The sequence below is a fragment of the Vidua macroura genome, chromosome 5 (genome assembly GCF_024509145.1).
Source record: "Vidua macroura isolate BioBank_ID:100142 chromosome 5, ASM2450914v1, whole genome shotgun sequence".
Taxonomy (NCBI): domain Eukaryota; kingdom Metazoa; phylum Chordata; class Aves; order Passeriformes; family Viduidae; genus Vidua; species Vidua macroura.
This window is the reverse complement of record NC_071575.1, coordinates 57,172,050-57,186,924: the sequence shown is the minus strand read 5'-3', so window position 1 is coordinate 57,186,924 and position 14,875 is coordinate 57,172,050. Positions and strand designations below refer to the sequence as shown.

General features: G+C 39.0%; 1 protein-coding gene across 3 annotated transcripts in view; it reads left to right on the top strand.

Annotated features, from left to right (window-relative positions):
* Positions 1 to 776: 776 nt before the first annotated feature.
* Positions 777 to 14,875, top strand: part of TAFA5 (TAFA chemokine like family member 5) — a 400,494-nt gene continuing 386,395 nt past the window's right edge. For all 3 annotated transcript variants that reach the window (XM_053978647.1, XM_053978648.1, XM_053978646.1), the window contains exon 1: positions 777 to 1,235. In XM_053978647.1, the coding sequence (XP_053834622.1) occupies positions 1,124 to 1,235 (112 nt within the window). In that variant the 5' untranslated portion in view covers positions 777 to 1,123. The remainder of the gene's footprint in view (positions 1,236 to 14,875) is intronic.

The window sequence follows — 14,875 nt, the reverse complement described above, 5'->3', positions numbered from 1 at the left end:
TCACCGTCGGCCCCGCAGGGCTGGCAGCAGCCTCCGCGGGGACAGGGACAGTCGCCCCGCCGTTCCTCCCTCCCTAAACCGGCGGTCGCCGCCCGTGGAACGGGAGCGGGGAGAGCGCGGGGCCGGGAGGCGATGCGAGCCCCGGGGCGGGCGCGTTTCTCCGGCGGGGACGCACGAGCGGAGCGGCGGGGGGAAGGACCGCTCTGCTCGGAGCGCTGAGCACCTGTGGGCGTGACCGCCGGCCCCCTCCTCCTCCTCCCGCTTCCCTTTACTTGAAGGGGCAGTGCTGCTGTAGCGGCAGAGCCTGAGAGCGGAGCGGGCGGCGCACGGAGAGGAGGAGACCCGCTGCTGACCCTCCGCCTAAAGTGTCCCGGCCGCATCCCGCGCCTCCGCCCCGTCGAGCAGCAGGACCGGTCGGGAGGGGAGCTCAGGCTGGACAGGCCGTGGGGGGACGGGGCTGTCCTCGCCCTGCGGGCGCTGGGCCGGGGCGCTGGTCGCCCTCTCTGCGCGGAGCTGCCCGGCGGAGCCCTGCTCGGCGGGCGGGCGGGCGGTGGTGGCGCCGGGCTGCCCTCGCCCCTCGGTGGCCCCCGCGGCCATGCTGGCCTGGGCTGGGGGGCGGCGGTGCCCTGAGCGGGGGTCGCCGTAGAGCCGCGGGCGGGCGGGGGAGGCGCCGCGTTAGCACCGCCGGGGCCCGCGCTCCGCCTGCGGGGACTGCCCCCGGGGAGGGGGAGACAGGGGGAAGGACGGCAAGCGGAACAACTTCTGCAAATTAAAAACAGAAAAGAAAAAAATAAAGAGGCTCGTTCGTGGCACATCTTTGAAGCTCAGTACCACGCGAGGCATCCCAGCCGCAGTGAAACCCTCTATGTTAGTGCATCCCACCACAGTGACAGGAGGAAAACTGGCTGTGGCCGCTGTTCCCAAGCCCCGCCTGTATTAGAGTCGCCTTGGCTTTCTGGCTGGAAGATGATTCCTGCAACAGGACCATGTTGCTGATGATGAACAGCAGAGTCGTTGGAAGATGCCTTCCTTGAGGATTACACGTGGAGCAAGGCCATCAGTCAAGGGGAGAGCTGGCTGGTGAAACTGTCTGACTTTCCTCCCCACCGGGGAAGTGGCTTCAATGGCTCCATCTCCCAGGAGAAGCAGTAGGAAAGATGCCAGCGCCTTGCCAAGCATGTCCTCAACTTTCTGGGCTATCATGATCCTGGCTAGTCTCCTAATCGCTTACTGCAGTAAGTACATGTTTGTCCTGGTGCTTTTGCTGGGCATAAATCCACACCCTTCCCATGTGAGGTAACACTTCAGGCGAAGGCCAAGCTCTGAAGCTGGCAGGCACAGGTACTGTGCCTTAGACTTGCCCCTCAGCACATTTTTCCCCTCTCCCCTATGGCACAGCAGGTAGACTGGCACTTTAATACTGCTGCTTCTCAGTAGAGTGAGATGTCCTTAGGTTGTGAATGTGGCATTTCCAGTCCAAACAATAACATCTCTTGGATTTCAGAAACAAACTTTCTAGCAGTAGTAGCCCTGATCCACTGTTCACTGTTTATTGTCAGATTAAACCAGATTCCTCTGAGGCTGTTCCCTCCACATACATGCTCTCCTAACTCTGTCCACCTTCCATGAAGTGGAGCTGGTTTGCTTATGTTAATTCTTTTAGGAAGCACATACTTCATCAAGTGACAGATGTCTTAACATCCCTGGGATCATATGTGATCCTCTGAAATTCCATAAGAGCAAATCTTGGCATATCCTCACCAGTTTAGAAAGTCCATGTTGCCAGTTTTAGAGCTGCATCTCAGGTTATTAGTAGAGTTTTTATATTCTTTTTTCAGGCTTGATAGATTTTTCCATTAATTAAAGTGTTGCAGATAAGGTATCTGTAAGAATCAAGTACTTGGACTATAAATACTTTTAAAAGTCTTTGTTTTTTCCTGCTTTTTTTTTGTTTGTTTTTGGTCGTTTTTGTTTGCTTTACTTTCAGCAAGAATCATTTTCAAGCAGTTATATAATCTAAAGTGGAGTTAATGCCCACACCTCAAGTTAGGGAATGCAAGTAAGTCTATAGCACCAGAGTAGGAAACTTGCAAAGAGAATAGAAAAAGCAGTTTTTATGCTATAATAAAAAAAAAAAAAAAAAAAAAAAGGAAACGCAATCTATCAGGAAGGACCCACACAGCTTTGCCAAAATGAATCTACACTGTGTTTTCCCACCCTGAGCTGAATGGGGTCTGTAATTTACCCATGGTGCATATTGTTTTCATTAGCTGTAGCATAAAAGATTTTGTACAAGGCTTGCCTTGTTGAGCTGTAATAGGTGTAGGCTATGATGAATAGGAAATAGATGCTGGTTTGCAGGAGCATACCTGCTGCATTTCTTAACCCTCTATTCCATTTCCTCCAACTATATTACACTGACCATTTTTCTATGTATGTGTTCTGGGTTTTTTTTTGAAACAAGATTGTAATTGGTTAGGAGAACCTTTAATTCACTTCTGTTTTGCATATTACAGGGGTCCTTTATACTGATGACACTGAAAGTGAATTATGCCAAAAAGAATAACATATTTTGGGTTTTTCTTTGCAATTTAGCACATTTTGCATTACACTTCTCACTATAAAATCATAGTAAAGAGGATGCACTTTAAATAATATAATTTTTTACATAATGTTATATTCAATGTGATAATGTAGAGGATATACTAAACAACATAGTGACTTATAAAATAATTTATTGTATCATGGGAGTGTATATTACAGAATGAATAATTCAAGTGCAAAGAAATTCAGTTTAGTATTAGTGACAGGAAATATTTTGTTAAGTTTGTGTTAGAAGTGTCCAAAGCATCACAGGCTTCTTATGAGAAGATATGAGATCTTCTGTGCATATATTTTCAATCAGCATGGCCTCAAAAAGAGTCAACCATGAACTCTGACACTTTAAAAATTACTTATTTTCAGAGATGAGAATTTTGACAATGTTTTATTCTAAGGAACGTAGTCATCCATTTGAATTGTTACATATTGTTTGAATTGAGCATAATTGTTTCATTGTTTATTTTTTGCATTGTTTACTGATGAAAAATGCAAATGTTGGCTGATAATCTGAAGACATTTTCTAGTGTGCTTAAAGATCAGTTTCTAATTATTTCTTTCAACCAGTGTAGACAGTGTTCCTCAAATATGCAGTACGCTCTTCATTTCATATACCACTGAAAAGCACCATGCTGCTTAAAATATGCAGTGTCAAAACACTCCACCATTTATGTAATACTTCACTGATTTGACAATTGCAATTCCAAATGTTAATGAAGCATCATGAACATTTTCTCTAGTGGTAGTATTTGAGACATTGAAAAAATTGGTTTATGCTCTGTTAAAAAGCAATATTTCTAGGTAAAGCAGCACTTAAGATGTTATAAATTCTCTTAAAAATCAGCTAGAGTTTAATCAGGGTTTTTTTTGTCTGATGCCTGTTTTTGAAGAAAAGCAAATTTGGGTGTTGGAGGGTACGTGATAACTTTTAAAAATACTTTTAAAATAACAGGATTGCCATATTTCATAGGAAGTAAAAGGAAATATTTTGACTATGTAAGGTGGTCTCTATTTTCCCCCACACCTTATTGCCAGGTATATGGATGTATAACAGTAAAGGTGAATATATTATCAAACTAATTTCAGGAACCTAATATTTTATTATCTCATTGTATCATTCTAATGAAAACACCCTGCAGCCTCCAAAACAAAATCTGGAAAAGAACTTTTCCATTTTTCCTTTCTTAATAACACTGTAAATACAATTTTTGATGTATCTTGCCTATTTCCATTTTTAATCTGTTAGTCTGACAAAGCTTATTTCTGAATCAATTATTTGAACATTGCTTCTCCTTTTAATTACTTCATGAATCTTAGTTTCTGGAAGTATATTTGTTGTACAATAGTCATCCCTATTACTGGGAGCAGCCAGTAAACACCATACTTTAAGTTCCACTTGACAGATAAACATATTTATAAAGAATGTTCCGGATGTACATGTACAACCCATTAGACTTTCATTTATCCTTTAGAATATGAAGCCCAATTATATTCCTACTGATGTGGTAAAATGATAAACTGACAATTTCTTCTTTCTTAAGTGTTTAGATTATACTTAGGGATAATGGCTCCATCCTATGGTGGAAGAGAAACCTGCATCAAATCAATTAGGTTAGTTGCTATAGTGATAAATATAATGTAATATTCTCCATCTGAAGGAAAATGGTCTGATTTGATAGGCTGTCAACAGGGGAAGACAAAACCAAAGTAGTAGAAATAGGCTGTTTATGGTCCTTGGTGTGACCAAGAAGGAGTTATTTTACTAAGCAGAAGCATCATTAATTGCAAAAACAGCCTCAGAAGGCTCTCCTGGTAGAGGGTGGCCACCTTCATGGCAATTCAGAATTAAAAGAGTTGTTTTTGATTCCAGACATGTATCTTGCATACTTGCTTAATAAACAGTAGTAAACCAGAGGGAAGTACCTACAGTGAATACCTCACGTTGTGTCTTCTATTCTTTTAAAGGTAAAATGAATAGGTTTGTTGTTGTGGTTTTTTTTGTTTTTTTTTTTTTTCTTTATAACTGGAGTATGCATTTCTGTTCATGCTGGAAAGTTTTGTCAAATTAAGGAAGTTCTATGTAGTATCACAGCTGCCTGCTACATCAGGAATCTAAATGATGTAGTTTTGATCTGGAGCTACTTTTTAGTGCATTTATTCAGTTGACTTTGATGTAAATATTGAAAAGCTTTTTATGTGTAAATGGCAACTTTTTAAGCAATATAGGAATCAGCTTTTAGCAAAGTTATGGCTGTTACTTTTCCTTTCAAGCTTTTACTTTTTCTTTTTTATACTGTTTTCTAAGCCTAAGGAGTTGAACACTAGAGCCCCGTGCTCTAGTGTTCCGTTAAGGTAATACTTCTGAGGGTGAGTAAATGGGTTTTTTTGAAAGGAGCTACCTAAACAGAATGGTACTTGGAACACTGACCTCCCTGCTTTGAGTACAGTGCATGGAAGAGAGCAGTATGAAAACCAGCATTTATGCTTACTAAGGAAAAAAGAATCTAAAAATCCAGAATGCAAAGTATTTCCCCTAACATAATACAGAGATAATTTTGCTGTTGCTGAGCAGGGCTTACACAGAGCCAAGGCCTTTTCTGCTTTCCTTATTGCCACACTGGTGAGGAAACTGCAGGTACATGGCAGGTTAGGAGGAGACACAGTCAGGGCAGGTGACCCCTACTGACCAAAGGGATATTCCAGACCATGTGCCATCATGCTCAGTATACGAAACGAGGGGTAGAAGGAGGGGAGGTTTGGAGTGATGGTGTTCATCTTTTAAGTCATTGTTATACGTGATGGAGCCCAGCCCTGCTTTCCTGGAGATAGCTGAATACCTGCTTGCCCATGGGAAGGGATGAATTAATTTCTTGTTTTGCTTTGCCTGTGTGCATGACTTTTGCTTTCCCTATTAAACTGTCTTTCTCTCAAGCCATGCATTTTCTAGCTTTTACCTTTCTGATTCTTTCCCCAGTCTTGCTTATGGGGAGTGAGTGAGCAGCTACCTGGGGCTGGGTTCCTGGATGGAGTTAAACCATGAAAAATACTATATTAGCTATATTATATTAACCTTTATTAAATTGAGATCCTTCTACATATTGTGTAGACACGGCTCATTTAAGAAATACCTTTTCATTGTCCTGTTCTAGAGTTGCTTTCTATCTAAAAGACATGGGCTACTATGGTCTCCAGGTCTTATTGTTTCCTTTTTTGAGACTGACAGCAGGAATGGCAATTAACTGTGACTGTCATCTGGCCACTTCTACAACAGGGGCTACTATGTCATCATGCATAGGCTACCAAACAGCTGTTAGATGGTAAATGGTCACTGCCCATTTAGCTCTGAATGAAAGCCTACAGCTCCTGTTATTGGTTTGTTATCATTCAGGACCCTTCTGTTTTCAAAACTGAAAGCCACAGATTTTTAAAAAATCTGTTTACTTGATCTGCAGCTTTATTATATTTTCTGCAAGAATCACTCTGTATGTATTTTTCCCAGACTCTGCAGGATGTGACATAGAGAGCAACTGTCGTAAGTCAAACTTTTTTTCCGTCTAATTTGTATATAGAAAGGAAAAATAATGCCTTTATGACATTAAATAGGAAAAAATAAAATATTAAAATTCTGTTTCTTTATGTACTGTCCCAGTTGCTCCTTTTGAAGCAGACTCAATTTTTGTGATAAAACCAGTGCTTAGAACTTGATGGCTTCTACAACATACTAGCTGTCAATGTGAGTACCAAATCGACACTGAGATTGTCTCACCAGTTGTGCTGTATCCTGTCCAGATGATGTATTACATAGAAGTCCTTGGCATCAACACAAGAAATGTCTTCTTACTGCTTTGAATATTGAATTTGGCTAAGTAAGTCAAAGGCTAAGTAAGCACCATTACAATTTCTCAAATGTGTTTGAATTCTGGCAATTCATACTTCCATTGCAAGTATAACCACTGATGTGGATGGATAATGGGAAGTAGGTAGGGCGGAGAAACTAGAAGAAAATGGATATTTTCAATTAAATATGTGGTAGAGAAGTATTCTATATCTTTCAGCAGGATTGACAGGACAGAGATTGAGACCTCTTTGACAGTTTTTTTTGTGCTCTTTATGTAATGTACTATTTTTTCTTACTGTTATAAGTAAAAATTAATTGAGCTAAATTTAATATTTTATAAAAATAGATTTTTATTATGCGACTGAAATTCGGTCCCAGAAAGCTACAATCCAGTCAAAAAAGGTCAATGCCGAGCCCGGGTATCGATGCTGGGTGAGACACAGGTCTGACCGCTACAGCAGAGGGTCCCCTATGTTTCACGACGACTGTCCTACCCGAGCAGTTTCTATACGATTTTTCCTGCCCGAGGCAGAGTCCCTTTTCTTCCTTTCAGGACTGCACATATTCATGTGGAGTTCTTTCTCTGCGACCAGCTGAACAAAACCATGTCCGGGGAGTGATGAACATCCATGATCATGTTCCTGGGGTCCGATGTTGAGATGTATCTCAGTGATGGCTCCGGCTATCTCAATCTCAGATATTTATTGCATATTCATCGTCCGGGAGTTCCTCGAACCACCTTGGGGAATGACCCATCTCTGGGCCGGCTATGTTAATTCGTTTGTAAATGAGGTTCTCCTTCCTCTTGTCCAGGTGTTTTCGACACTGTGATGCAATCCCTGACACTGACTTGTGCGCTTAAAAATCTTTTATCAGGGTGTTTCTTACCAATATATGTATAAGATACATCTAACATTTTTATATGCACGAATTATCCCATATACACATAACATTACCATATACTATGAAAACAGTACTGGGGCCATGGAGTAGAGCTCTGCTGCTCCAGCTAAGGGTGTAAGCATGAGCTGGATTAGATTTTCTTTTACTGGGGTCCCGTTAATCTTTTGGTCTTTCCTTACTGGTGCCACTGACGAAGTAGTAGAAAGACCTTCACTGAGCCTAGCCCTTAGGGGTGGGTATTTGCCCACTCATTCTTCTCTGCTAGAAGAGGATGGCATGAAATATCTCAGTTTTTAAAGTGTTTATTGCTTTCTTAGAGAGTGCTCTAGCCATAAGGCTATTACATGAAAAAAACCCACATTGACAGCTAGTCCAGCATCTGGCATGTCAAATATTATTTATTAGAGGTGTACATGGAATGTTGTCAATAACTCAAAAATGCACTTGGATACTGAGCTTCATATGGAAGTTTTAGATATATAGGCAAATCCAGGCAGGTTTGATTAGCCACAATCTTCCTGGTCTGCATATTCTTTGTTGCTAAAATCAAACTATAATGTTTCCATGCTTGATCTCATGTTTGATCAGGTGTGTTGTTCCACTGCTGGGCTGGGAATCTATTTTTTATTTTTTTTTTCTCTGTGTTTAAGTCTAAGTTAGACTGCTTTTTGGACAGATGGTTGGCAAATTTGCTTATTGTCAATGTTTTGAAAGTCATCTCTTCATGCTTTTATGTTAGCCCTACAAATAGGAAAATGTTATGTGGCGACTATTTGAAAATATATGAACCGTATTTAGATTATGTTTTCCAATATTTTTGGTATGGAGGTTTATTTCAAAGAATTTGTGCATGTTTTTCAAAAAAGGACTGTTCATGAATAACAAGTAAAATGGTAGAGGGTTTTGCATTTATGTGATGATCTTTGGATCTCTTCCAAACTGTGTGGCCTGTGTATTATTTTGATCTCTGAATGGACTGCTTCTTCAAACACTTGATTGCTCTCAGATAAGAGGAAATCATCTAACTGAAGTGAGGAGTATGACTATTTTTTAAAAGGGTCTCTGAGCAACAACCCCTCTGGTTTTCTCCTGAGTAGCATCCAGTTACTGAATATCATCTGTGCTTTTGCAGGTCCTAACACTTCTCTTTGTTGCCTGTGGAGCAGTACAGCAATAAGGAAGTTGCTTCTCTAGAAGAAAGTGTTATTTATTTTGCCAATATGTATCTTGTTGTTGGACAAAATAGAAACTATATGTAGAGAGACCTTAAATTTTTCTTGTTATAGTGCCTTTCAAGGCTGTAGGTTGGTGTGACATTTATAGTTCTGATGGGTTTTTAATTTGTTTATATATGTTTGTTTATTTTGTATATTTCTGCCTGATAAAATCGTGGAATGTTATGTGATGGAAAGGACCTTTAATGGTCAGCTAGTCCCAAACCCCCTGCCATGGTCAGGGCCACCTTCCTCTCGACCAAGTTGCTCAGAGCCCCATTCAGCCTGATGTTGAGCAGTTCCAGGGATGAGAACTTTTCTGAGCAACCTGTTCCAGTTCCTCAATGCACTCACATTAGAATGAATAGAATGAACTTCTAATATCTAATCTAAACCTCCCCTCTTTCAATTTGAAGCTACTAATGCTTTGAAATATTGCCCCTTCTCCTATCATTAAATGGCTGAATAAAAGGTCCCACTCCTGGGCTGCCTCATTCTCTTGCAACCTGAGTTAACTCATGCCTTTATCTGACCCTTAGCTTCAAGAATCCTCCTCCACTGTTATATCCTGCTCTTCCAACAGGAAAGTGTTTTAACAGGGCGGGATCTTACAATGTTTTTAGGATCACATACCTTACATAAAAACATATCCTTCTGCCTTTGCCTGCAACTGACAGTAACAATTTATGCTATGACCCCATTGTTCATTCTAGTGTTTGGAAGGTCTGGTAGTGGGACTGCCTCTGTTTTTGTTTTGTGTGGAGGTTAATTCCAGAACATAGTTAACAGATGTGTCCTGTTTGTATTTTTCTGTACCAGAAACAGCCCAGACTAAAAGCACAGAGCAGAATGCCTACAAGATTGGAAATATTTCAGATTGCAAGTTTTATTTATTGGGTTAATTCCTGTTTTTTCATCCATTGTAGGGGAGAATTGTACTGACCAATTTTAAGCATAGCTTTAGAACCTGATGTTTCTGTTATGTGTCATCTGAGAGAAGGGTCCTTAATTCTTACAGAAAGGAGAAATCACTACATATGGAAAAAAAATAGCTACATATGAAATGAAGTCTAACAAAAAGTGCATGGGAATTCTTTCTGAGTTCTTGCTAGTCCTAGTATAATTTATGGTGGCTTTGACCTTTGCTCTTGGAACTCTTTTTTTTTTTTTCTGATTATCTTATAATGCTGATCTTGACAAATGTGTTCTAAGAGATGATAAACTGACGAATAGAGATACCTTTAACCCTGGATACCTCTATCACTCTTCAGGCTTTCAGCTGTCAATATTCCTTTTAGTGGATATTTAATTTTTCCATTGAACTAGACCAGTGCAAACTTTGGCAGAACATCTTAGCCAGATGACAGAGATGGGTTTAAGCTAAGCAGTTGTGCTGTTCAATAAATGGTTCAGTTGAATGCAAAAATGTTGAAATGCTGTGGGAACAGTGGCTTCTGGCACTTCTTCTGGCAGACCCGGAGGAAGCACACAGAAGTGATCAGGGGGCTGAAGCCTATGAAGACCAATAGAGAGTGGTAGAGTTATTCAGCCTGGAGAAGAGAAAGCTTAGGGAATTCCTTAGTTACAGCCTTGCAGTATATCAAGAAGGCTTGAGAATACTTGAGAAAGATGGAAAGAGATGTTTTACCAGAGCCTGTAGCGACAGGACAAAGAGCAATAATTTAAACTGAAAGAGAGTAGATTCACATGGGACATAAGAAGTCTTTGACTGTGAAGGTGATGAGGCACTGGCACAGGTTGCCCAGAGAAGCTGTGGATGCCCAGTCTCTAGAAGTGTTGAAGATCGGGCTGGTTGGGGCTTTGAGCAACCTGGTCTAGTGGAAGGTGCTTCTGCCCATGGTAGCGGGAGTTGGAACTAGATAATCTTAAAGGGTCCTTTCCAACCCAAACCAGTCTATGACATTTTTTCCTCTTGCTTTAAATTAAACAAAAACAAGTATAACAGATATTGAGAGTTTACCTGTTACTGATAGCATTCTCTTGCATTACTGAAGGGGTTCACTAGTTTCTTGTATTTTGAGCCAAAATGACCCTTCTACTTAATTAGACCTTGGGTAGACACTTTTCTTGTGTGCAACCTAAAAGAAATGTGTCTGTTTCTATTATTTACTTTGTATACTGAACAAATTCCAATGTAGTTCTCTTTATCAGCTTGAATCATAAAAAATAGAAAATTCTTTCCTGAATTGAACTAATATAGTAATCTGAATTATTATTGAAAATAATTTTGTTGCAAAAATATCAGAAAGGTTTTACAGAGCTTTCTAAGTATCTACTTGTCAGTAATGCTCTATTGAACATTCATTCTAGGGTGAGAGTATATATGGTTATGTGCATATATGTGCTCATTAAAAAACATATCAATATTTAAAATAAAAATAAGAGGCTTTAAAATTTGATATTTGATTTGAAAGGTAATAATTTTGATGAAATTGCCTGCTCTAAAGCATGTGACCTAACATGTGCTTGCAGAGCATATTATCTGGAATAATGATTCTTCTAAGATATCATTTTAAAGAACTTTCACAGATATTTTCATTTTAAGTTATCAGCTCCAGCTGGAAAGCAAACAAACAAAACCACCAAACCCATATATATATGTTCTGAAAGTCAGATCCTTATCGATTAAAAGAAACAGCTGACAAATAATTTCATCTGAACAGGACGGATCTTTGCTTACTTTAGATTTCTGCAGTGTAATCATCTATATTTACTATAATCTCATTTTAAAGTCAGTGAAAAAAAATGTTTATACATTTTCACAGTGCAGTTCATGTGACCTTTTTAAGATACATGGTAAAGATTAGAGTTTGATGTAAATCGTGCTGCAGGAGTGCTTGTTTTTGTTGGCAGATAGACAACTTGCTAAGATTTTAACATATATGTTATCATATTCATCCAGTCCATCATTACAGCATCTTTAGGATGTTGCTTTTCCCATTTCCAAGGCCCACATTTAATATTAACATGTTTAATGCCAAGTAACTGGTTCAGTATTTCTATAGGAAAGGAAAACACAGAAAAATGGGCTTGTGATACAGATTGATTAAGACTCTAGGTCAAGGTATTGAATTAATGCAGCAAAGGATTTGTACAATTTGAGGAATGTAGTTGGCATAAATTACTGGGATTTTCTGAAGACATCTTTGCAAACAGTTTTAATCCCAAATATTTTTTGCAATATTTTGTCTTACTGCAAGTTCTCCAGTTTCTTTGCCAGTATTGTCACATTCTGGAGACTCTAAAAATACTGTCTTCCCCCAGAAGCTGGAACCTATGTGAACTTCAGTGTGTACCAAAGGCTATTAGCTTTACCATTCTTTTTTTCTCTTTTTTAAGCCTCTTCCGTATGAAACAATATTGAACACATTTTCACCATGCAAACTTTTATAGTGTGGGTAAAACATTTGAAACACCTTTATCTACTACTGACTTAGGTAAGAGAAGGTTTAAAGGTGAACAATTTGTACACGTTTATAAGAAGCTGCAGGGGCAAAGAAGACCTGAAATGCTTACCCTGAATATAAAAGCAGATATGAAGAAAATAAAAGCTTAGTATGAAAAATGTTATGTGGTTATTTTTGAGAGGATATTGGGCTTTATGACCCGAGATGTTCCTCCAGTTCTCCATTCTTCAGTGTAAGTGCTATTTCTACAGTTCTTTTCATCTGGAGAGATTTGTTGCCTTCTGTAGCTCATTGTTTTATAAATATGTTTTTGTTCAAAGAATATATTGCTTTTCACCTTTTTTCACAGTAAATATATCTTCATGAATTCTTTGTCTTAAAGCTGTTCAGTTCTGTTTGTACTGCCTGTGTAACTAGAGATTTCTACCTTAATCCTTCCTACAAATGTGGAATGCCTTACTCGTCATGGTTTAGAAATGGTATTCTCCAATTTAGTACTCTCACTAAAAGACCCCAAATGCTGTTCCCCCTCCACCCCACCTTGTGTTGAAGGCACAAGACATTATGGGTTGAGAGAAGAACAATTTACTGGAAACAGAAATGATATAAGAAGTGAACAGTGACAATGATAATAAAAGTAACAATGATAATAAAAGTATGCGAAAGAGAGTGATTCACGTGCAAAAATGTTCACTGTGGACTCTATGAGAATAAACAAGACCTGACAGTTCCCCTGCCATGTTTTCTTGACCAGAAGGAACCCCTTCTCCCCAGAAGTGAGAGTGCTTTCCCCTTCACCTGGCAAGGACCTCAGGTGATATGGAATAATCTCTCTGTCCTAGGCATGCCCCCTCCCAGCTACTGCTAAAAATTAGCCCTGACATTTGATGGCAATGTAGGTATACATTGGCATATTGTAGGTACACATTGGAATATTCTTTGGCATAAATATTATACTGGCTTTATAGGATTGACATTGTACTGACAATAGGTAGTATTAAGAATCACTGTCTATTGTTTTCTCTAATAATTAATCTCTTTATAGAGGAAAAGGATGTGCTTTAGAATCCTCAACTTCACAGAGTGAAACTAATCTTTTCCTGTAGTATTTTAATTTAGGCATTGACACAAATATCAAATAATGCACCTGTCTAGTTTTCTTAGTAAATTTCCTGGAAATTATAGGGTTTTGGTTTTTTTTTTTTTGTCTTCATCAAAGAACACAAGAAAACATCTCCTACATTATCTAATTAGAGCACGTTCCCAATTCCTTTCACTGTTTATAATAAATGATAAACATTTCCTTCCTGAGGGCTTCTTTTTGAATTTAGTGTTCAGTGTTGGCATTGAGTTCCAACATTAGTTTTCTATCTTTCATATTTTTCAGTTTTGCTTCCTTATTTTTCTTATCTAAGGTCAGGTGAATTGCCCCTACTGTTTGTCTTGCCACTTTCTGAAGTGCTTTTCTGTTAGTTGGCATGACAGGTACTGCTATGTGAATCACAGTTTGTCAGTGACTTCTCAGACAAATTAACTTGATATATGTGTAGAGAATTTTTCTCCCAACTGCTAGATCTGCAGTGATTTGAGAATTGAGTTTTTTTATGTTGGTTTTTTTTTTTTTCTACATCAGGTTCTCTGAGCCCAATTATAAAGTCTGTGATACAGCATACTGTAGTCTTGAGTCTAAGTACCTTGTTAGAATTTAGTTTAAGTTTTCTTCTGCTGTTTTCAATTATTTTGGAAGTATATTAAGCAACAGATATGATTATGCACAGAAGCTTGGTACTGAAGTACTGAGGAAAAAATATGCGTTCAGTTTCAGTGCATGTACTTTGAACAAGCCTTTTAGGTTGCCAGGATTCTGGAGATCCCTGGTAGATGTGATGGTTATGTATCAGTTGTCATGACAAGAGCCCCTGAATTTCAGATGGCTGTCAATATTACTGAGTTCCTATATGTTTCATGTGACAAAAGACACCTATGGTTTAGCCAAATAGTATCCATTTTTTCCAGGAACAGAAACAACTGTCTTAAAGGTGGGTGTCAGAAAGCTAGAACTTAAATCATAGCTAGTTGGTTTTGGTCTTTGTTTGAAGGTGATGGTGACATAAAGCATGTGGAATGAGAATTACAGAGCTCTTCTGTAAAGTCAAATAGCAACATTTCTGAAGTATGATTTTGACCAATTTTGTGTTCTTACTTTGCTCTAATTTACTCTTCTCAGTCTATATTACTATAAATTCACATATTTAATGTAACAGTGTAACACTGTAGCTGAACTTAAGTGATCAAAATGTAGCATTTTTTCCATACATCTCTAAATCTGCACTTTTTTTTCTTACATGGAAGATCAGAGATAATGCCATGAGTTGGGCGTTATTGCTTCTATTTCAATTTTTAATTTAACTTTATTTAGAAGGAAAAAATACACATTTAAAGAAATAATGGAGGAGTAAAGTTTTGAATTAAATCAGGTACATGTAATAGAGAACTGTCAGAGAAAATTCTGTCATTAAATAATGAAAGCTTCTGAATCCACACTGAGGCTTATCTGTGTGTTGGTTGCTTTTCCTCTTACCTACGTCTCCCTTATCATATGGATATCTCTTTTTTTTCTCCTCCTGTCTTGGTCTCCTATTCACTTCAACATATTTTTGCTGACAGACTTTCGCAGTTCAGATAAAAACAAAATAAGCAGAGGGATACACATATGAGAAGACCATTTGATACTCTGGATCATCCACTTTAGTTTTGCTTCATTGGAAAGAAATGTGTCTCTCTTGGTCTTTCCCACAGGCACCTGAGTCTGAAGCATTGCTGCTAGTCAGGAAGCTGTGCCTGCTGAGAGCATACACTTCTACCTCCTTGCTCAATGCGAGAACTGTTGTAGT